This window comes from Spermophilus citellus (assembly GCF_964194105.1).
Source record: "Spermophilus citellus genome assembly, chromosome: 12".
Lineage (NCBI taxonomy): Eukaryota > Metazoa > Chordata > Mammalia > Rodentia > Sciuridae > Spermophilus > Spermophilus citellus.
The window spans coordinates 29,023,495-29,046,944 of record NC_138198.1 but is presented as its reverse complement, the minus strand read 5'-3'; the positions used below and the strand labels follow the sequence as shown (position 1 = coordinate 29,046,944).

The window sequence follows — 23,450 nt, the reverse complement described above, 5'->3', positions numbered from 1 at the left end:
GGAAAAGAGATGGCATATTTCTTGCAAAAAGTCAAGACCCCATCAGTCATTTTCCAAGCTAGCAGCAGTAACACAAGCACAGAGCACCTGAAGAAAACACTGATAGTTCACGGCATGCTGCAGCAACAGAGGTATGCAAAGTATCTCCACTGCACATTCCTAATCATAAGACAGAAGGTTCTGGGTGGCCATGTGTTTGATACTTTGGAGCATTTTCCTCAAACTAATAACAACTATACTGTTGGCTAGTGTCCCTAATTGTTATGGTCAAAATAGACTAAAGAAAGGATAAACTCAGGGATTTGAATTCCCAGCTCAATTCTCACACAAATGACCACAAAGATTCTACATCTTCCCTGGAAGAAACCCTCATTCCTTGTAATCACAGAGCTGATATTGCCAAAAAGTAAACCCAGAATCACATCCTGTGAGTGGCTGAATTATGATGCACATTAAATTCCCAACATTGCAGAGTGTCCGCTCTGAGGGCATTGATTAGGGCCAGGGGTGGGGGTGGGGGTGGTCCATAAATTGAAATGGCACTGTTGGCAAGATCTTGATGACATTTGAGAGGTGGAACCCCTAAATTCCCAGTTCTCTTTGCCATTAGGAGCAGCTGCTCCACCCCATCTGAGTTAACCCAGCTTTGCCTGAAGGGACTCCAGTCACCTGCCCTGAGGCAGCCTCCAGGCAAGAAACTACTTATGCTCCTTAGGACCCACCCTCATTGCCCTTTTTGCTTCTAGGTCTACAACCATACTCTAGTCCCAATAGACCTTAAAATTGTGGTTCAAAGTGGATCCTTGAGGAGGTACACTCCATAAAGGCTACATGATTTTTTTTTCATTTTATATAGACATAAAAATGAGGGAATATGTGTGGCAGTGGACTTATGAGACAACAGTGGAAGAAACACAAAGTTGGATGAGACCAAATGTACTGATTGAGGCCCACTAAGTAGGGATTCTGCTTTTAATATTTCAGCTCAGTACTAGCACAGGATCTCATTATTTGGTTTGCTGACTGAAATGTGGACCAAAAAGTGACTTAAATTCAATTATTCCTCTTGGAATGACATAGAAGAAATAATCCAAAGGTTAATGAAGATATAACTTAGAATGACCTTGTCCTTAGTATCTGCTCACCTACTCTAAAACAAAGTACATAGAATACATCTTTCACAGTGATTTTGAGAAATAAATCTGTACAAATTCCCAAGACCCTTAAAAATATCACTGGTCAATTTTACTGTAGGTCAGAAATTAAATGGGAACTGCTGCCACTAAATTAGAAAACTTAAAGCATATAGTAGGAAAAAGTTGATCCTGGGATGTTAGGGGCAAAATAGCAGCACTCAGGTGATTATGATTACCATGAGGATAGTGAGACCAAAGGATCAATTACAGAGACCTATAGCACTGGTTACTTGATTACTGAGTTTCTAGGAATTAAATAGATGGGAAGTCTACTAAATTCTTACTGAATCTGCATAGCATAAGAGTTCTAGATCAAGTGAACAGAAGTCAAACTTGAATCACAAAAAGAGTTGAATGTCTTCCCTTAGTCAATTCCCAGACTGGAGCCAGTTTGCAGAACAGAAGGCCTTGAATGTAGGGAAGGTTGGGTGCCCTTGTGGAAAGACCCTCTACATTGCCAACATGTAAATGATTAATCTTTCTCCCAGACTTATTCCAAGAGACCTACCACTTCTTACCAGGATGACTGTGCACTGAAGATACTAGAAATAACCAGGTGTTAGGGAGATTATGGGACATGCCTCTGAACTGACACTGCTATGACCCAAAAGGTAGGATAGGGGCTGGCTGACTGAGGTCAGGTGATCAATGGAATTTTAGCTCAAATGCATCTCACAATTGGCTCAAAGGTCCCTGATCCCACCTGCTGTTAGTTCACCTATTCTTTATCGCATCATTGAAATAAACATATTTAGCAGCTGTGGATTCCCACATTGGTTCCCTGACCCTTGGAGTGGGGGGCTATTATGGTGGAAAAGGTGAAGTGGAAGACACTAGAACTGTCTCTACCCAGAAAAAATATTAAATTGAATACAATACTGCATTCCTGGAGGGATTGGAAAAAATAGTACCACCATCAAGGACTTGAAGGATATAGGGGGTATGATTTCCACTGTATCCCATTCAACATTCCTGTGTGGCTTGTGCAAAAAAAAAGATGTATCTTAGAGAATGGCAGTAAATTACCATAAGCTTAAGAAGATGGTGACTTCAGTTACAGCTGTTCTACCAGATGTGGTTTTATTTCATGAGCAAATTAGCACATCCCCCCATACCTGGCATCATCAGGCAAGGCCAACAATATACTTTCCTTGTCTTACCTCAGCAGCCTTATGTCATAAATCAACTCATGGGGATCTTGATCTATTTTCCTTTCCAAACAGTGATCTAGAGCTTCTCAGTGGACTCTGTTTTCAGTGTTTCAGGTGATGCTAGCCATGAAGCCTGAGATGTTCAAAAGGGACTCATAACATAGTCATATCATTTAAATTTATGTATTTATTTTGATATTGGGGATTGAACCTAGGGGCATTTAACACTGAACTACATCCCCAGCCATTTTTCTATACTTTATTTAGAGACAGGGCCTCACTAAGTTGCTTAGGGCCTTGCTAAATTGCTGAGGCTGGCTTTGAACTTGTAATCCTCCTGCCTCAGCTTTCCAAGCTGCTGGGATTAGCAACTTTCTTTCTGTCGTGAGAAAAGGTCAGGGCTTGTTACCCTCAAGAATCCATGGCCTCAGTTCCTACACATTTGAATTTACTCTTATTTGGACTAAAAACTGTTCATATCCACCATGAGGTCTGGTATAATCCATTTTTTTGTCTAGTCACCATCACCCAAGTCCAAGGACCTGGGATGTACCCTGGGTGGAGACCAGGTGCTGCAGCAAGGGGCAGAATGGGAGAAAGGAAAACTGCCTCAGTCCAACACCTTCAATTTACTGGCAAACATCAAGAAGAAGCAAGTACCATGTACTGAAGAAGAGCCAGAGCCCCAATTTGTGGGAAGCCATTCTAACACGTGATTGGGTGACTCCCGTTAAGGGTCTGAGGCGCTTTGGCTCTGTCGAAGCTTTCCCGGCCCTTTCCTGATGAGAGAGCCCATCCGTGTGGGGGTGTGCCTGACCACTGACCCCGGGGACCCAATCACTGACCCTGACCTTGGAGTGCAGCCCCCCCCAACCTTCATTGGATGGAATTCTCCCCTGAATCTCTTGTTCCCCAATAAAAGGCTACTCCCCGGCGTGTTCACTCTCTCTCTCTCCTGCTAGCCCTGAGTAATCCTTGCTGCCCTGCTGGGCGGTTAGAGGAGGGAACCAGAGAGGGGAGCCGTCTCGGACCTAGAAATAGAAATAAGGTAACTGAGTCTGTGTGTTTTATTTCGATCTCTTCTAACTTTATGCCTAGAACCTCATTAATGAAACCATTGTGCAGGCCGCGTGGTAGACCAATTTAAATGATCACAGTGCTTTTGCTAAAACCCAAGATGTTTCAGTCAGTACAGTAGGGACGTATCAGCAAAGCTTCCCAAAATCAAATGTCACATTTGAATCCTAAAGGTGCTGAGAATGAAGACATGACTCCAGAGCACAACACAGTGATAGGATTCATGGTTTTTTTTCCTCTGTTCTCTTTTTATGCTTTGTATGACACAGGACTCACTGTAGGCTTTTATTTATTCATTTTTGTCATGTCCACTTTTATTTCCTGTGCATTTTTTGCACTTCATTTTTATTTTGCATTTAAAACAGAAAATACCATGTTAACTTATGGGAAAGATGTGAGAAATAATAAAAAGATGAAACCTACCCACATCCCAACATGTCTAGGTTAGGAAATACTACCCCTATCTTTGTTGGTGCTTCAGGACCCTCTACAATCATATCTGTTCAATATTGTCACTGATTTAATTATGTTTTTATCAAAATAAATGCAGTTTTGAATCTCAGCTAAAGGTCACCATGCCATACAATGCCACTGAAAACTGCTTCTCATAGCTTAAAAGAGTGTTGAGGGGTTGGGGCTGTAGCTCAGTGGGAGAGCATTTTCCTAGTATATGTGATGCACTGGGTTCAAATTTTAGCACCAAATAAATATAAAAAATAAAATAAAGGCATGCTATCACTTTGTAACTACAAAGAAATCTTTTTTAAAAAATGTGTTGACATGATTTGTTCTTATGGTGTTTACTTGTGCTTCATTTATTTTAACTTGAGTATGATAATCCAGCACTTTACAGTTTTAACTTTCTACTTGAGTAAAATTTGAGTGAACTAGGTGTAATCTCCACCAACCCCACCCCTGCCTTTTTTTGTTTGTTTGTTTGTTCTGGGGATTCAACCCAGAGGTGCTTAACCACTGATGCACAATCTGCAGCCTTTTTTAAAAATTTTATTTTGAAACAGGGCCTCACTAAGTTACTGAGGCTGGCTTTGAACTTACGATCCTCTTGCCTAAGCCTCTGGAGCCAGTTGGATTACATGCCTGCACCACCACATCTGGCTCCATTTATATGTTATAACCAAATGTAGGGGTTTGTCTGGGCCATGTGTCCAGCAGCAAGGCCACTCTAACAAGGGGCTTGTCATCTCTGAGGTGATGATGCTGGTGCATATCTCCACCACAGAACTATGGTAGCATCAAATCTGCACCACTTCTGAATATTGGTCCATTTTTAAATTTCAGTGGCTTGGGTAAATAGAAAATCCTTTAGTATTTTGGATTAATTATTATTACCAAATTAATACATAAAAAAAGCACATAAATTTTGTGTAATGATGAGGGTCTCCTTCCATCTTCTATGCAATTCCCCTTCTCCCTCCTATTCCCTCCCACCTTTCTTCCCTGATTAGTGGTAATCTTCTTCTCATGCTCTTCCTCCCTACTCTGCTTTGAGCCACCTCCCTTATATCAGAGAAGACATTCAGCATTTGTTTTTTAGGGATTGGCTAACTTCACTTAGCATAATCTGCTCTAAAGCCATCCATTTATATACATGGCTGTATAACCAATGTGATCCTGCAATCCGTACACGTGGAAAAATGAGAATTCATACCCTATTTGAATCAAATGTATGATATGTCAGGATCATTGTATTGTCTTGAGCAACTAATAAAAAAGCACATAAATTTAAGTGAAAAGTAACTGGCAATAATATGAAACAGGCAGAGGTGATAATGAGCTGAGAGGCCCACTCTAGCGGTTCCTGTGAGTTGAAATATGACAGCAGAAGGAGTGGTCTCTGGTTCTATAATTTCCTTACAAATGATTTCTTTTTAAATACTGGGATTATACACAGGTTCTCCTCAACTTATGGTAGGTTTACACCAAAATACACCATAAGTTTAAAATGCATTTAATATACCATCATACATCACAGACTTGCCGCACCCACCTTAAATGTGCTCAAAAAATTTACAGTAGTCTATAGTTGGGCAAAATAGTCCAACATAAAGCTTGTGTATTTTATAATCTGGTGCTGAATATCTCGTGGAATTTACTCAATACCATACTAGAAAAGAAAAACAGGATGGTTATAAGGGTGTACTGTCACACAACTGAATATGAAAAAATAGTTAAGTCAAATCATCATAATTGTATCTGGTGAGTAAGAGGGCAACAAACAAGACTCTCAGCAAGGGGCAGGAGTCTTAGACAAAGAGAATCAGAGAGAAAACCTTGATTTGACTACAGAAGGGTAATGGGTAGAAAGTCTACTCAGGGCCTAATTACCTATAATTGGGGCCTGAACTAATTCGCATTATGAGAGGAAGTTTATATCACATTTAAAGTTAAATGATGTCAAAATAGAGAACAAAACAAAGCAAATACACCTGAGGAGGATGAGCTTTGCTTATCTTTCACAAATATTCTGGACATAAGAAAAACATATTTATTTATATATGAGTTTTAAGAAATGTGCTCCACTGAATGAAAAATCTGTGTGAATTTATATGACAACAGCTGTATGTGAGTCCAACATGGAGCACCTCCAGCCCTCTTCTGAACCTGTAGCACAGAACAACCCAGCCCCAATATATGGGATCCAGCATCAAGTGTAAAAAAAAAAAAAAAAAAGACAGAAGCAAGGTGCAGAGGCAAAAGAGCTGCTTGTCCAAGCTGTTGGCTTTATTTACACTATTAGTTTCCATTAGGTCAATGGCACCACTCAAACATTATTGTTTATTATATCACTAAGTATGTTACAGTAGGTTACAATGTAAGCTGTTTTTGTTTAAGTTTAGATATGTGCTCTGGCCAAGCATGCATTGGTTATCTTGGGACAAACTACAGAATGTTCTAGCTGTGGGAAACAAGATGCCTATTATTCTCTGGGAATTTGCTCACCAGAGAAACACTGTCCTGTATATTCTCACAGTCAGAACCCTTACAATCAAGATGCTATGAGACAAAAAGAAGATACAGGCAGATCTAGGATTCCAGAGTTCAGTTTATTGGGGGGATTTACTGACATACATGTGTGGTTCTGGGTGGCAGCAAGAGCAATTGCATTCCCAAAATTTTGGTCAGATCAAAAGGTGTATATTATATATGGGTTTGGTCAAAACTGACTTCATCCTAGCTGCAATGTAGTTGGTTCATATTAAATTAGTATCAAAGAGTTGATCATATTCCTAGTGCTGAGTTTCATCCTAGCTGCAATGTAGCTGGTTCATATTAAATTAGTATCAAAGAGTTGATCATATTCCTAGTGCTGAGTTCCATTCATAAGGCTCCATACACTAATCTGCTGGGAAACAATGCAGGAGTAACAAACTGGGGTTACTCTGGGTTAATCATGGTGGTTACACTTAAGATGGCTGCAGTCACATCAAGCTGAATGCATACATTCCACCCCTTATAATTGGCTCTTACAATCCCACATGCCCCTTCTTCCATGATGTGCCCTAAGCCTCTGAGGGGTTTTAGCATTGTGTAGACAGCATGCCAAAAGGCAACCCATCCAGTTTGTAAGCAGAATCCAGGGCACCAGTAGGGGCACATGCACAAACAAGAGGCAGATAACAATTATGCATATGATCATAAAAATCATTTTTCCCACCAGGAGACTCAGGAAACAAATCAATGACTTAATTTGCTCCTAATCAGGGGTCAGAAATATATAATACATTACTTTGTGTTTTAATTTATAACTTGAGGTTTGTGACTATACACACAATATTTTGTCTTTATAACAGCAAATGTTACCCAGAAAATAGAAAAACAGTGCAGTTATGGATGGAAAAATAAATTTTGAGTAGGGACTTGTCAAGGTTAATCTGCACCTTCCAACAAGAAAGTACTGGTGGTATCATTTCTATTTTATGATATGGCAACAACACATGGCAAGATGCTGTAGAGCATCCCAAACATTGACCAATAGTACAGAGTCTATGAGTGACTCTAAAAGTGGATAGTGATGGACATGTGAGACTAGGAGGTTAAGTTCAGCTCCCTAAGTATTTTCTTTAACCCATTAGGACATGATCATAGGTCCAGAGCCCAACTAGGCCAACAGAAATCCACTTAGGAGGGCTGGAGATTCTTCACACTATGGCAAGAAATAGCCAACCCATCTGTGGGAGACAAGCCACTTGAGCCCCCATGGAATTGTCCCCACCCTGGACTTAATCTTACTGGGTGCAAAACCCCAGAGCTCTTTGTCTTCACATCAATTCTTGCAGTATACCATCTGGATGCACAGGTTTAACATGCATGATCTTTGGGGCAGGGGCCAGAGCTCCCAGATGCTCATGAGAAAGCATCCAAGACTTATGGGCATTTAAATTTATTAACATTTTTTCTTTTTTTGTTCTTTTTATATCTACATGGCAGTAGAGTGTATTTTGGCATATTACACATACATTTCTCTAAAGATTCCAGTCCAACTGGCTAAGATGGGTTTGCCTAATAGGGCCAATATCTAATGCTTGAATAAGACTTGCTCTCTCTCCACCAAACTTGCTTGCCTTAGAGTTATATGGCAGATGGAAGTTTCCTGGTGTATCATGTCCTTGGGAACAATGCTGAAAAGTGTGTCTGTGAACTGGATGTCCTGACACTGACAATCCAGTGTTGATACGCCGATTACCCATATATTATGTTAGTTTTTCAAGACCTTTGAAAGTGGTGGTTTGAATAGCTCTCTTGTTAGGGAAAGCTACACAGAGTTAGGCATATTTGTGTCCTTTATTGTTTGGCAAAAGGCTGATATGATCAATCTGCCAGTCCCCACACTAGTTGGACTATTCAGTGTATTTTTTCTTGAATGTGGCTAAAAAAAAGGACTGGAGCCAGGAGCACATCTCTCACAGATATGCGACCAAGTCATTATATTTTAGGGATAATCCTGTCACTTAAGCATTGTTCCATTCCATTTTGCACTTTCTAAATTACTTTCTCTGTACCCTCCACATCAGGTCCACTGCCTGGGTCCTGGCCAGAGACTGCACCATAGTTAAAGCATCCAGCTCCACATTTCCAGGGACAAATGTGAGTACATCATACAAAATCAATTCTTCCAGTTTCAAATCACATTTGTTGCCACATGTTGGCTTCCAAGAAAGGCTTTCCAGGTAATGATGGCAATTGTGCCATCTACAATATGAGGCCATGGTAAACTGTCCAGTCAGTACAAATATCCAGTAACCAACTCACAGGTACCACCAAGCTGTAATGTATAATTCTATCTTCTGGATGCTCATATTTTCTCGGGCCTAAAGCCAGAAAGTATGAATAACAAGTTGTAGTGCAAAATCAGTAGAAATTCTTGACTTTTTCCATGATGGACCCATCTGTATACCAACAATTTTCAAGCATGAGGATCCTCCTCACACACTTGTAAGATCAGTGACACTGGGTCAGTCACTTGTGGTAAAGGCACTACTCAACAAGCTGTTGGTGAGAACTCTTTATCGCTGTAATATACATGCTATTTATTTAGGGGCCTGTGCTAAAGAAGATTGATGCTGGTGAAATAGGTCAACCACCCACCTTTATAGGTAGGCCATTTCACATTATGTCCAGTAAGTTTTTAGACAGTGGCTCCACCTGTGGTAGGTCATTTTGCACTCCTAACAAATGTTGTTGTCAAGGGTTGCATATACTAGTTTCAGCTCCCTTCCCACCTATGGACAAAATCCTAGAAGTACATTTTCCATTCTTGTTCTTTCCAGAAAGCTAAGTTCATCCCATCTGCTGTACAGGTGACATCTAACCACATTGGCAGCTCTGGTTGAGAGACCCAGAGATTGCACCTGGGCTATCAAATTTGCCTTTTCAAATACTCTCTGCTGGGGAACACTCAAGTTCCATTTGGCTCCCTTCTTCATTAGCCCATGCAGTAGGCATGGATATTGATTTGGATGAGGAGTAAGCATGCTATTAATCCAGGCCCCTAAAAAGACCCCTATATCTTCTTTAATGCATGGGTGATGAAAAAGGTTTTCACTTTATTTCTCACCATGACTGGAATCAAATGGGTCTTACCTCACCAGATCACCCCATGAATTTCACAGGGCCTTTGATTTTGTTGAGGTTGACAGCCCATCTCCTAGCATGTACAAGTTGCTCTACTACATCCTATAACAGAGGATGATCCTTTCAGTTAGCAGGATATCATTGATATAATGAAACAAGTTAACATGAGTAGAGAATGAGAATAGATCAAGGTTCCAAGCTTCATGACATGACAGATGTACAGATATCTCAGAGGCTGTACCTGGAATGTCCACTGCCTTTCCCAATAATTGAGTGTGAACCGGCCTTGCAATTCCAGTTTCAAACGGTTGTTGAAAACAGCATTAGATAAGTCCAGAACACCATGCTTAGAGCCAAGAGGGTATATTTAATAATTATAGGTCTTAATTTTGCAAGATGAAAAAGTTTTGAACATCCATTCAGAACACTTTGAATATACTTAACATGGTAGAACTGTATTTTGAAGTGGTTAAGAGATTTAAAAAGGCAAAAACAACAAAAAAATAGATTTAATAACTTAAATATGTTCAGTATGTGCAGTTTATGGCAAGTCAATTGTACTTAATAAATCAGTTAAAAATAAAATTAAGTAAATAAAAAAGGCAATCCACAGAGTGAAAGAAGATATTTGCAATCCAAATTTGATGAAAAGTTCTTACTGAGTTCTTATAACTCAACAACTAGGAAGCAACACAATTTGAAAATGGACAAACAAGAGGCATTTTCCCAAAGAAGATGTACAAATAGTCAATAATAACATGAAAACATCACTGTCATGAAGGAAAAGCAAATCACCGATTGGTGGTATCACTTTACATGCATTTGTTTTAATGGCTATTTTAAGCTAAATGGAAAATAAATGTTGAGAGGGAAGATAGATAAAACAAAACCATAAAAATTTTCTGGTGGGTTCCAGCTATGACAACCCAGATGTGGTTTCTGCCTTTAAATATCCTAAAATGCTCAGGCTCGGGGCTGCTCTTTGCAGAGACAGTCAGTTCTGAGGAGAGCAGTTGGTGGCTGGCCAGCGAAATATTCTTCAATTTGGACAAAAATAAAAGAAAAAGAAAAAGAAAATTTTTTTCTGGTGGAAATTTAAATTAATCAACAACTACACAAAACCGTATAATAGTTCCTCAAAATATTAAGGTGGAATTATTACATGATTAAGCAAATCCACTTGTAGGTTCCAAGAGAATTGGAAGGACAGACTAAAACCAACACCTGCACACCAATGTTTATGGCACCTTTATTCACATTAGCCAAGTGGTGCAAATAACCCGAAATTCCTTCCATCTTCCGTGTAATTCCCCTTCTCCCTCCCATTCCCTCCCACCTCTCTTCCCTGTTTAGTGGTAATCTTCTTCTCATACTCTTCCTCCCTACTCTATTTTGAGTCATCCCCCTTATATCAAAGAAGACTGCAATCTGTACATGTGGAAAAATAAGAAATCATACCCCATTTGAATCAAATGTATGATATGTCAAGATCATTGTATTGTCTTGAGCAATTAATAAAAAAAATCCAAAAAAACCAAAATTCCCTACATAAACCAATGAATAAGCAACATGTTGCATGTTCATGCCAAGTTGTATCATTCAGTCTTAAAAAGGAATAAAGCTTTGAAAAATGCAATAATGTAGATGAATTGGGAAAACATTATTCTAAGTGTTAAACCAGAAAAAAAAGTATGATTTCACATATCAGGTCCTTTGAACAGGCAATTCCATAGAGACAGACAGTGAAGTAGAGGTTACCAGCAGTTGGAGAAGAGAGGGAATGGGGCATTCTTGTTTAACTGCATGGGAATTCTGTTTGGAAAATTGGAAAGCACTGGAAATGGAAAATAGCCATGGTGCACAACATTGTGAAAGTATTTAATACCATTTCATTGTGCCCTTCAAATGGTTAAAAGGATAATTTTTACTTTATGTTACATTTTCCAATAAAACCCCAATCATGATATGCTTTAAAACAGCTCAAGAGAAAAATATTTAATATTAATTTATAGTATTTAAGATGATTGCATTCAGGCACACAAGGCAGCTGCTACATGTGAGAAATGGCTCTGGGGTATACAGAGCTGAGCTCAATTACTACAATATATGAATTTAGCCAAGTGCAATGATGGTGGTGCACAATTGTAATCCTAATGACTAGGGAGTCTGAGGCAAGAGGATCACAAGTTCGAGATCAGCCTCAGCAATGTATCAAGACCCTCAGAAATTTAGCAGGACACTGTCTCAAAAAACAAAAAGGACTAAAAAGGTCAAAGGATGTAGCTCAATGGTCAACCATAAATGGTTCAATCCTCAAACATCGATATACATTTGTTTATACTGATATGTAATTTATAACATACTTTTTAATAATCCCTCAAAATTCAACATTTAGGAGAAAACTCAGATATATGCCAAGACAACTCAACCAGGCAGATGATCCTGAATGACAAAGGATTTGCATGAGGTTATGGAAAAATAACAAGGGGAGATTGCTTTTCAGGGTTCTCAGAAGGCTTTTTTAAATAATATTGTTCTTTTTAGTTATACATGAGAGAAGAATGTTTTTTGACAGACTTACAGAGAGCATACCTTTCCATTCTTGTGGTTGTATGAGATGTGGAGTCATACTGGTTGTGTATTCATATATGAACATAGGAAAGTAATGTCTGATTCATTCAACTGTCTTTCCTATTTCCATCCCCTCTCATTTCCCTTCATTCCCCTTTGTATAATCCAAAGAATTTCTATTCTTCTATCCCCTCTCCTTACTATGTGTTAGCATCCACATATCAGAGAGAACATTTGGATTTTGATTTTTTGGGGGGATTGACATATTTCATTTAGAATGATAGTCTCCTTTTACTGGCAAATGCCATAATTTCATTCTTCTTTATGGCTGAGTAATATTCCATTGTGTATATACACCACATTTTTAGAAGGCCTCGTAAAATAATATTTCCAATGGAATTTGCACTGTTTTAAATATTGAATATTTGAAAATATTCAATAGCTGGTAGACAGGTTTGGAGAAGGAGAAGGAATAATTGGAGCCAAGCTGTAATAAAATGAGTGGCACACTTACCAAAGCAGAAGCCACAGAAAATATATATTGGTGAAAGAGTTATATACCAGAACTCACTAGTGAGAACTCCCAATGAGAAATCAGAATTTTCATAGCTTTATCAGTGAAAACAATAGATCTGAGGAGCAGGAAGACACATAAACAGAAACAGAGACAAAGCCATAATGCAAAATAGAGACAGAGGAGATAAAACAAAGCACCCAGAATACAACTATCTCTGGATCAAAACCTAGGACAACTAACTCTAGTGCACTGGGGAAGAAATATCACAGGACACTGACATCTGAAGATGAACATTGTGGGCCATTGAGAAGCATCTGTTTTGACTTTCAAAATGGAATGTTATCAGTAGATTACACAGTAATGCAAATTCACATATATGTACCTATATAAAGAGCAAATGATTATTCATCACCTAGGATACCATATACAATAAGCTCTTATTCCTTCTTATCACCATTTCCTCACTACTGATATAAATGGCTCTTGTCTATGATAGCAGCCAGACCTGGGGCATACCCAACATGGTTGGGATGGGGCTTCTCCTCCTTCTGTAGTGGGCTCCCCATGCTGCCCCAAAGGAGGCAGCAGAGCTCTTCATCCATCCCTTACTTAATGTGGAGATCCCTAGTAATTCCAGAACAGGGTAAAAAGAGCAAGAAGATGTCTACTCACTGAAGCAGAAGTATTCATTTATAATAAAAACAATCTACCTAATTCACATTGAGTCTAATATTTAGAAATAAGACAATGCAAATAAAGCAACCTATTTTATCTTATCATAAGGATTTACATTAATATTAAAATGGCATTAATATTAATATGACATTAATGATATTAATATTAAAATGACTTCATTTTAAATCCTATTCAAATTGTCAATGTTGAAGGCATCAATTAACTATTGTTTCATAACAAACACAGTTACTTCAAGCACCATCATTTTAGGACTTGTGGCTCTCTGGTTTGGTTGTAGTTTCTTGAGCTAATTTTGCCTGAACCATTCATGAATCTATAATCAATTGATGAGTTGGCTGAACCTACAGTCTAAAATAGCTTCACCCACATATCTGGGTCTTGGAAGGGTGCATAAACAGTAGAGACCTAAGAACCATTTATTCTCCATTGTGTCAGAATGAGCTTCCACAGACAACAGCAGTCTTCAGGGACAAGCCCAACATGTAAGCTCTTTTCTAGCCTCTCTTACATTAATTCAATAAAGACCTATTTGCCAAAGCAAATAATATGGCCAAGCTTGAAGTTATTGGGACAAGGAATCACACAAGAGTGTTAGTATTTACTGGGAGATGTAGTTCACTGGGGATCATCAGTGTAGCAGTCTAATGCAATCCCCTCATATGTGCCAGATACACCTAAGAGTATCAAAATCATATTGGAAAATGGAATAAACAATGCACAAATAACACTAGGGGGGTTGTCTTTCCAGTTCATCATGTGAGGAACTTAGAAATCACCATCTGGCCAGGCTTAGTGCTGAATCCCTGTAATCCCAGCTGCTCAGGAGGCTGATACAGGAGGATCATGAGGTCAAAGCCAGCCTCAGCAATGGTGAGGGGCTAAGCACATCCCCAGCCTTATTTTTGTGTTTTACTTAGAATCAGACCCTGACTCTAAATAAAACACAAAAATAAGGCTGGGGATGTGACTCAGTGGTTGAGTGCCCCAGTAAGAAATCTACCCTCATAACATAAAAAAGTAAACAAACTGAAAAATCAAGTCAGATTTTTCAAAGAAACTGAATCCCAGGACCAAATATTATCCAAAACTGGTTAAACAGAAAGGCACATACAGAGATTCATAAGTTCTTGATGTGGAAACCCATGAGCAGAAGCTTCTTTGGAAAGCAGTACTAGACTAGGAATACCCAAACAATATTGAGCTCAGTGTGGATAAGGCTGATTCAGTCACTCAGGGCTCTTCATACTTTGGTGAGTTTTACCTCCAGGATCTCAGCCAGATTCTCACAAGGCAACCAAAGCATTCTGTTCTTCTTGAGAAGTTTCAACCTTAGGAAAAAATATTTTACAAAAGAATAGCCTACTGAAATTTCATCAGACCCTAAATGACCCAAGATAAGAGAATACCACACTCAAGCCTGCTCTAGCCCTCTACCTGGAAGAAGGAACACACTCAACACCAGCTCCCACTGCTCTTCCATATTAGAGAGGAAAACATCCAACTACAACTGCCTGCAGACATCTTGTCCCTGAGAGCGAGGAAAATGAGGAAACTGATGCAGCTCCTTTCAAGAGCCCAGACTCACTAAAAGATTGAGATCTAATCATTGGGCTAATAACCTCTTCCCTCAAGAAGCATGGAAAATGCAAAATAAAACTAAACACCACAAAAAAAACACATACTCAAATTGCAGAAAATCAAAGGGTGAGGAAGTCATTTTCTAAAGCCCAGAAAAAAATGGTCATTATCATAGTTTAGATCTGGGAATGTCCCCCACAAAAGCACATGTGTTCAGTAATGTAAACATATTCAGAGGTGAAAAGGTTGGATTATGAGCTCTGCAATCTTTTAGGTAGACTGCTCCTTTAGATGAATTAATTTGAATGGACCACTGAGTGCTAACTGCAGACAGGTGGGAGTGGCTGAAGAAACTAGGTCACAGGAGGTGTGCCTTTTGAGGGCATAATGTAACATTAAGAAACTGTGTGTCAGGCCCAGGTGTCCCTCCCAGCCTCTCTCGCCTTCGTCCCTCTCTCTCTCTCTCTCTCTCTCTCTCTCTCTCTCTCCCTCCCTCCCTCCCAGCCTCTCTCGCCTTCGTCCGTCCCTCTCTCTCTCTCTCTCTCTCTCTCACTCTCTCTCTCTCCCTCCCTCCCTCCCTCCCTCCCTTCTTTTATTTTCATTTATTTATTTATTTATACTAGAGAATAAATCCAGAACACTTAACCACCAAGCTACATGTGCAGCCCTTTTGTGTTTTATTTTGACACAGGTCTCACTAAGTTGCTTAGGTCCCTAAATTCCTGAGGCTGGATTTGAACTTGCAATCCCCCCTGCCTCAGCCTCTGGAGATGCTGGGATTTCAGGCATGCACCATCACACCTGGCTTTCTATGCTTTTTGCCTGCCAATAGCTGAGCAGCTTTCCTCTGCCATGTCTTTATGTTCTATCTCACCCTGGACCCAGTGATGGAGATGGCAAAATCCAAAATAAACTTTTTTTCCTGTAAGTTATTCTTGTCAGGTATTTAATTCACAGAGACAAAAAGCTGATTAACATAGGGACTACAGTTCACATTGTGTATTTCAAAACTGCTAAAATGTAGAGTTTAAATTTTCTCACAATAAAGAAATAAGTATGAAAAGCAGTGGGTAGGAGATAGTAACTGACCTGACATAATATATCATTGCATTACATTAGGCCCATTATGCCCTATAAATATGTGTGATTATTTGTCAATAATCAGTATAAACAATGAGCCTCTAGAAAATATATTAAAGAAAAAAGATGATAAATTGAGAAAGATCAGAAGTTAAAAGGGTGGCATCAATACAAATTCTATAGACATTAGAAAGATGGTAAAAGAATACCACAAACAATTCAATGTTCTTAAATTCAAGAAACTACATGAAATGTACTAATTTCTTGCAAGACAAATATGCTAGATTTAACACACACAAAAAGATCAATCTGAATAAAACTGTAACTTATCAAAGATACAGAACCAATAAGGCCATCCCACCAGTTCAAGATATGTTCCTGGTATCTAACAAACATTTAAGAAAGAAATTATGTCCATTCTCTAAAATCTCTTCCAGAAGACAATGCAAAGGAGGTACTTTTTAACTCATTGTATCAGACCATCACTAATGTAATAACAAAATCAGACAAAGATTATAAGAAATTTACAGACTAAAATCTGTCATGAAAGAGAGTATAAGAAAAAATGCAATGAAGTATTAGCAAATATTACACAGAAACAGACCCACATCAGTATAGCCAACCTGTGTACAGTAAAGGACCAGAGAGGACACAGCAGCACGGAGCAGAGATACTTTCAGCAAGTAGTGCTGCATGACCTGGACATCCCCTTCAGCACAGCTACTGGCACATGTGAAAGGAGACACTGAGAGAGAAAGGAGAGAAGGAAGAAGAAAAACTCCTTGTAAAATAAGGGCTAGAAACTAACCAAATTTGTTGTAAAACACAGACCTCTGGATTCAATATTTCCACTTTGTAAAGTAAAAAAAAAATCCATTTCTACACAAATCACAGATGGATATTTGGTATTCATATCACACATGAATACTTGGGTTTGCATCTGTTTGTGTGTGTTTGTCCATGTTTGTGTTTGTACAGAAATTCCCCAAAATATCTTTGCCATTGAACATTCATTGATTTTAGAAGCAAATATACTAGAAACATCCAAAAATTTCTTTGAAGTTTTTTTTTCATTTTCTGTACCTGTTCTTCTGAATTCTTAATAATGGTATATTTAATTTAGTTATTTGTTGTTGATGTTCAAGACCCTCTAACTGAAGATAATAACTAGAAAAAAATATGAAGAAATTTTATTCAAAATTCACAAAAATAAATATGTAAAGAAGAGATTTCAGTTCTATGTCTGAGTTGGTGCAATGCAAGAAAATATTATGTGAGAAAGATGTAACTGCAGACAGGAGAGAATCTGAGAGTAACAATCCCTGTGAAATAACAGAGAAATGATCCAATTTTCCAAAGGTGTGATATCAATGGGGCTAAACAGATCTACAAGGAAACAGGTCATGTCTGGGTACCAGGCAGAAACAACAGGAAATTGATGAAGGTCTCCTCTGGCAGGATGAGCAGGTGGAGTTGGAAGAAAGGATCTAAAAGGCCCAGGAGGGTGGAGGACATGCTGGGCTGGAGAGTAGGGCAGGGGTGTGGTGCTGCCTCTTATTCTTGCACCTCCCCGGCTCTCAGTATCCCTTTGTGATGAGAGGGCACAGCCCTGTGTGACACAGGCCTGGGTATTAACTCCTCATTGCTGAAGTGAACTCTTGAGATTCATTTGTCCAAACAGAACAGTGCAATTCAGATGATGGAGAATCCTCTTTCCTCTGAATAGTGTTAGTGCCTCATGGCTGAACCCCAGCTTCACCTCCTGGGCAATGGTTATGATCCTTGCCTTTGTGTGTGGTCTGGGGCTCTTTCTCCTCTTATTGCCCTGCCTCCAGGGTAATCCATCCTTCTCACCACCAAGGAGGAAGGTAAATTTCAGGAAGGTAAGAAACCCTCAGGCCAGACCAAACAAAAAACAGATTCTCTTTTGTCTTCTCTTCTTTCCATTTTTCCAAAATAAGTAGAGACCATTAAAAAAAATCTCAGGACAGAACAGAGAATCACTCTGAGATAGGTGGGGCATGGCAGAGAGAGAGAGTGTGCACTAGAACTTCTATCTGAAGATCTCAGACCATCCATGTGGTGAGCTGCAGATCCTAGAGTGAAGCACACACTGTGACTCAGTGGCTGAGGTCTGGACTCCTGAGAGATCTGGGAACCTCTGGAGAAGGACAGGCCTTAAGCGCTACTCTATCAGTCCTTCTCCTGGAGGGTGTCTCTAGAACAAGCATTTCCTCTGTGTTGGGCTCTGGTCAGGGCTGAGCCTTGAGGGCCTCCATCACCTGCTGGAGAAACCTCTGGCCTTGGGAAGCACAACCCTGCCTGACAGCTGAGAAGAGCTTGTGGAAATGAGTGTTCCTGAGCCAAGGATCAGTAACTAAGAACATCCATGGTTTAGTTTATACAGAAAATCCCCTTTTGTGCTTTCCAAAGGAAAAAAAATGAAGTTTTGCCACTTTAAAAATGTTCTCTGAATAAAAGGTTCTCCACTAGCTATAGAAAGTGATGCTGTTCAGAAACAGAATGTTTGTAGCTGGCCTAAGAAAGCAGAGAAACTAGGCTCTAGACACCCCCCTTTTTCTTATTGGTCAGCATCTGAAGGTGAAAAAGGGACAGAGGAAGAAGAGTGGCATTCTGAAAGGTAAGGCTCTGCCCTTCCATTCCAGAGGTGACTTGCTGTCCTCTGTCCCCAAGAGACCAGAGCCATGTCCCAGATGTAACTTGCAGAAACCTGAGAGGGAGGATCCTGGGAAAGAAACCATACTAGAGATACTTCTCAGGTGCCCAGAATGCTGTGGTGGGCCGGGGTGGGTGATGTCCTGTAGGTTGGTGTGGGCACTATTGGAGCCATGTTGTCTGTGATCCTGCCAATGATGAGAATCAATCAGGGCCAAGTTCTGTTCCCCTAGGGGTGAAGTCTGAACACTGAAGAAATTCTGAGGCAAGCATAGAAAGCAAGTTTTATTTAGATGTCTCTGCAGAAAAGGGGTCCCTGACACATGTATCCAAATAAGTGGGGATGTCTAGTCCCTTTTGTATTTTAGAATTCCTCTTTCTCATGCCCTCCTTCTCCCTTTTTCTTGCCTCTCCTCTCCCATTCTGCATACATGACCCAAAGGTGGGCCCAAGTGATCCAGGCAGGGAAGGTATCAGCCCAGGAGGCATTAATTAACTCCTACAACTCCCTGCAGGGAGGAACAATTCTAGGGCATGCTACCTTAGCAACAAGTTGTAGAAGTAGTGGGAGGGCACATGAGAGGAGAAGAGAGAAAGACCATTTGATTTCCTTTCCTTTTGAACCAGCCCCATCTTCCTGATGAGACAGATGCATTATCTACACTGACTGCCATTTGTCTACCCTTCAACACACATACTTCGTCTGGATATGGAGTAGGACTTCTAGTCAAAAGTGTGAACAAGTTCTCGTGCCCCTAAGACTGATTCCTCTTTGATATGGTCCAATATTTCTCCCCATAGGGAGTACAATGGGGGCTAGTGGAGGTATAAATAAATGACAAAGTGCTACCCCTGCATGTGCCTTGCTATACCTGTCATCTGTCATATGGCTCAAACACTGGTGCTGGCCCTCCAGAATCTACTCTCCCAGTCTGCCCCACATGGACATACCACTCACCCTTCCCTTATCCAAAATAACCCAGTCTCCATTTTCAGGTTATAGTGATTGCTGGAAGAAAGTGGAAGAGAATGAAGATCTGCTTTCACTTCTAAAAATGTGAGTAACTTTCTATTTCTTCCTGTGTCCTTCCCACTGCCTGTGATAAGATCTGACAACACAAAGCTCTCATGGGGGAGTGCAGAAGCCCTCAGTTGGAGTAGGATCTGACTAAAGCTCTGGGTTTTTGGAGAGCAAGGGCTTTAGAAATTCAGGGTGTAGGTAGCGAGGAGCCATGGGCCACAGGTGCCCACCCCCTCCCCACTAGCCCTATCTCATGGCCCCATCTGATCCTGGCTGCAGCCTGAGCCTCCTATTTCTGGAGCCACCTAGGGAATTGCCATGATGACAGCAGCTTTCACCAGCTCTTAAAAGGAGATGACCCAGATGAGATGTGTAAACCAGAGTCAGCTAGAGTGCACCAATCACATACACTGCCTATGGAGGATGCTTTGGCCACTGCCTTCTTCCCTTTGGCTTCCTTGACTTCTTTGAGCAAGCACCATTGCTCCTGGCCTTTAATTTGTTACCAAACCTAATGACTTCCTCAGTTCAGTGTGACTGTTGAGTCACACTAAATCCTGAGTGCCTCTCAGTCACCAGAGTCTGTGATTCCTCTAGAATGACATTCATCTCAGCCTTATGAACTTTTCTTTCTCCCATCTCATGTTCCTGATCCCAGAGACCACCTTCCATCTCTGCAGGCCTCAGCCTGACTCCTCGTCAGTGTGACTCAATGACACTCTCACTAGGCATGAACCCACACAGCTCTTCTCCACCCACTATTGGGTGCCTTCTCCTGTGCCAAGGCCATCTCCTGGCTCATTGTCATCTCCTGGCACACTGCCTTCTCCTGGCCCATTTTCAACTCCTGTCCCATTGTCATCTCCTGTCCCAGCAATCTCAGGCCATATTCTCCCCACCTGTTCCCACATCTCTATTCTGGTGGCAGATGGCTGCCAGAGTCTGGGGCCTCTCCCACTCCCCATACAGTAAATCCAAGAGAGATCATGCTTTCACTCACCAGAGGATTCATACTGGGGAACCACCCACTCTCACAAGCAGAGGTTGAAGAGACTCTTTCATTAACCCTGATGTCCAAAAACTATTGGAGATACTGATCAGCAAGAGAGCAGAAAGGAAAATTTGTAATGTGAAGACAAAAGATGAAACAATCTACTCCCTGTATTCTCAGGGAAGCAAAGTTAAGTCACTGGGTAGGAAGAAGGACATTACCATCCCACAACACTTCTGGAACACAAAAGGCAAGCCAGAGAAGCTTTCTGTTCCTCAGCAGCTCTTTAACACCAAGGTCCTGGGAGATGTTTACAGCAGAAATGCAGCCAGCTCTTTTGGGGCCTCCCTATTTTGCACAGCAAATCTGGCTACTGTCAGAATGTCTGGGCCCTCAGCAGAATCTTCCTTGATTGCATTCAATGAAGTACCTAATTACATTCCAGGGCAGGTGCAGGCTACACTCTTCCTCTCAGATGCTCCACCCTCTTGTCCAACTCCAGCCTGTGATTCCATCCTTACCCTGGTGGCAGTCCCCATCATTGGCTCATATCCTCCATCAGAAACATCTCACATCATCTCTCCCAAGCCTACCATGTCATCTTCCTCTTAATGCTGCCTATGGATTTCCATGCCCCACAGCCAAAAGGAGACCCAGTTGCTTTCCCCTTCTTCTCTTCAACACCTTGAATGTCAACATTTGAGGAAACAAATAGAAAGTAGAGAGGCTTTACCTTGTTTGGTCCAAAAGTTTCTGAACATCTTTAGCCATCTCACTTCTGAGAACAGGGCCTCCTGTGACCACAAGCCCATCAACAAGCCGCCAGGGAATGTCCTCAGCCTTGAGCTTCAGGAGAAACTAGAGCAACACCTTCAGAAGAGGTTCATGCTACATCAGTATGGACTACCACCCAATATCTACCCATTTCTGAATCTGACAGAATCCTGGGACAACATCCCAAGGACAGGTCAGGCAAAGGACAATTGTGAGTCTTCCTGGAACTCAGTGATTCCAGACAAGAGCAGCTCTGCTGTACGAGACTGGTTCAGAGAGGTCAGTGATAATCCAAGAGGGCATGATTCCCGTGAGTGTTTGTAATTCCAGGCTTGGCACACACCATGTCTGTGTCCCACCTGAAAGTTCAAAGACTCAGAAGGTAACTTGGTTTGGACCAAACTTAAAAGGTGGGGGAGCCTTCGGGAACACCTCCGAGGAGATCTCCCTCCTTGATGTTGGCACTGTGCAGATGCCGAAGGCATGTGTTAAAAGTCTAAGAGTGAGGCACAGGTAGGGCCCACCCCTCAAGGTCCTTAAGCACATAAATATCTTGAAGATGAGAAACTCTGTGGCTTCATCATCTCCACAGCCTTCCCTTCCCTCTACAGCCACCTGTAATGCCAAGGTTGACTCCATTACCCATAATGCCAGGGTCCTGGGAAAATCAATTCAGAGAGGTCCAGGGTTGAAGGGGATAGCAAAAACTCCAGTTCCCACCCAGAAAAGTCCTCTTTCTGTACCCTCTTTTGAGTCCCTGATCAGAACTACATCTGGTGACAACTGTGGGATTTCAGATTCTCCAACTGTACACAAGGGCAGCCTGCCCTCTCAGCCCCACACTTACATTCTTGTGGCCAGAACCTGGCACAATGATACTGTCTTGGGATCTGCAAGAGATAGCTGCAACCAAGCCCAAGCCTAGAAATGGATACATGAGTCTCTGGGGAGTGGAGGTTTGAGCTCACAAGACTCATGCCACATTATGTTATCACTTCAGGTATTTTTAAATTTTTAAAAGCTGAAGAAATCAGAGAGCTAGAGGATGAGGAGGAGGAGTCTTCTGACTGGAGAATCAACATGAGAATCAGAAAGATGTCAAATTTCCTAAATGTTGATATTCATCTGGGAAATTTAGAATCTCAGAGGACCAGTAAAAGACCCTCCCCTTCTAGAAGTTCTAATTTACAGAGCCAAGAATACTCATGCCTGAAAGCACACACTGAGCCAGAGAACCAGCCTCAAGAACAGGCTACTGGCATTATCCTGCAAGACTGTGCCACTGACATGTTTCATCAGAACTGTGCCCCTGAGGTGCTTCTGGCTGCAGACATCCTAGCTTCCCAGGAGAGATTGTTCAGCTCCATAAGCATGTCCAGTAGCATTTCATCAACTTCTCAGGGGCTGTATGGACTCTTGACCAGTGAAAACAGCAAAAATGCAAGATCCCTGAACTCCAGGATTCAAAGAAGAGCAGGAGAAATATGATTAGAGCAACTGCCAAGAGGGAGGACAGTGTGTGGCCCAGGTCAAAAGCACAGGAAGAAAGGATTTCAGGAGGGAAGAAATCCTGTGCAGAGGAAATGGGTTCCTCTGTCCCTCTGTCATGAAGGAAGAAGACACTGTGGGGGACAAGTCCTCCCAGGCTCTTTTAAAGAGAAAATTTGGGGACAGAATAAGAAACTTTCTATAGAATATTTTCCACAGTAAAGCCAAAGGGCAGGCAAACTCCTTACGCAAATCATGACCCCATCAACTAATACCCAAATCTAAGGGTTACTCACAAGCCAACTGCTTACAGACAATGGGGTGTCAGAAGCCCAGACACTCATGACCACCGTTGGATGGATCATAATGAAGTTTCATCATGAACATTCTGCCTCAAAGAAAAACATAATTAAAGAGGTACTTCAGGCCCCTATGAGTAGAGAATCCCGTTATTCTAGGGGTTCCTCCTCCCCAGAACAAAAGAGAGTGATGGGTGCTATCATTCCTGGTCACCAGGCCAGTCCAAGGGACACAGCCATCC

The 23,450-nt window shown here is 41.1% G+C and overlaps 1 protein-coding gene across 1 annotated transcript in view; it reads left to right on the top strand.

Moving 5' to 3' along the window:
• LOC308631394 (spermatogenesis-associated protein 31A6-like) overlaps window positions 1–22,909 on the top strand; it is a gene marked incomplete at both ends in the record, with an annotated part of 39,679 nt that extends 16,770 nt beyond the window's left edge. The window contains 3 exons of the mRNA XM_081262607.1: window positions 18,552–18,600; window positions 21,436–21,632; window positions 22,422–22,909. Of these exons, the coding sequence (XP_081118733.1) occupies window positions 18,552–18,600; window positions 21,436–21,632; window positions 22,422–22,909 (734 nt within the window). The remainder of the gene's footprint in view (window positions 1–18,551; window positions 18,601–21,435; window positions 21,633–22,421) is intronic.
• Between the last annotated feature and the right edge of the window lie 541 nt (window positions 22,910–23,450).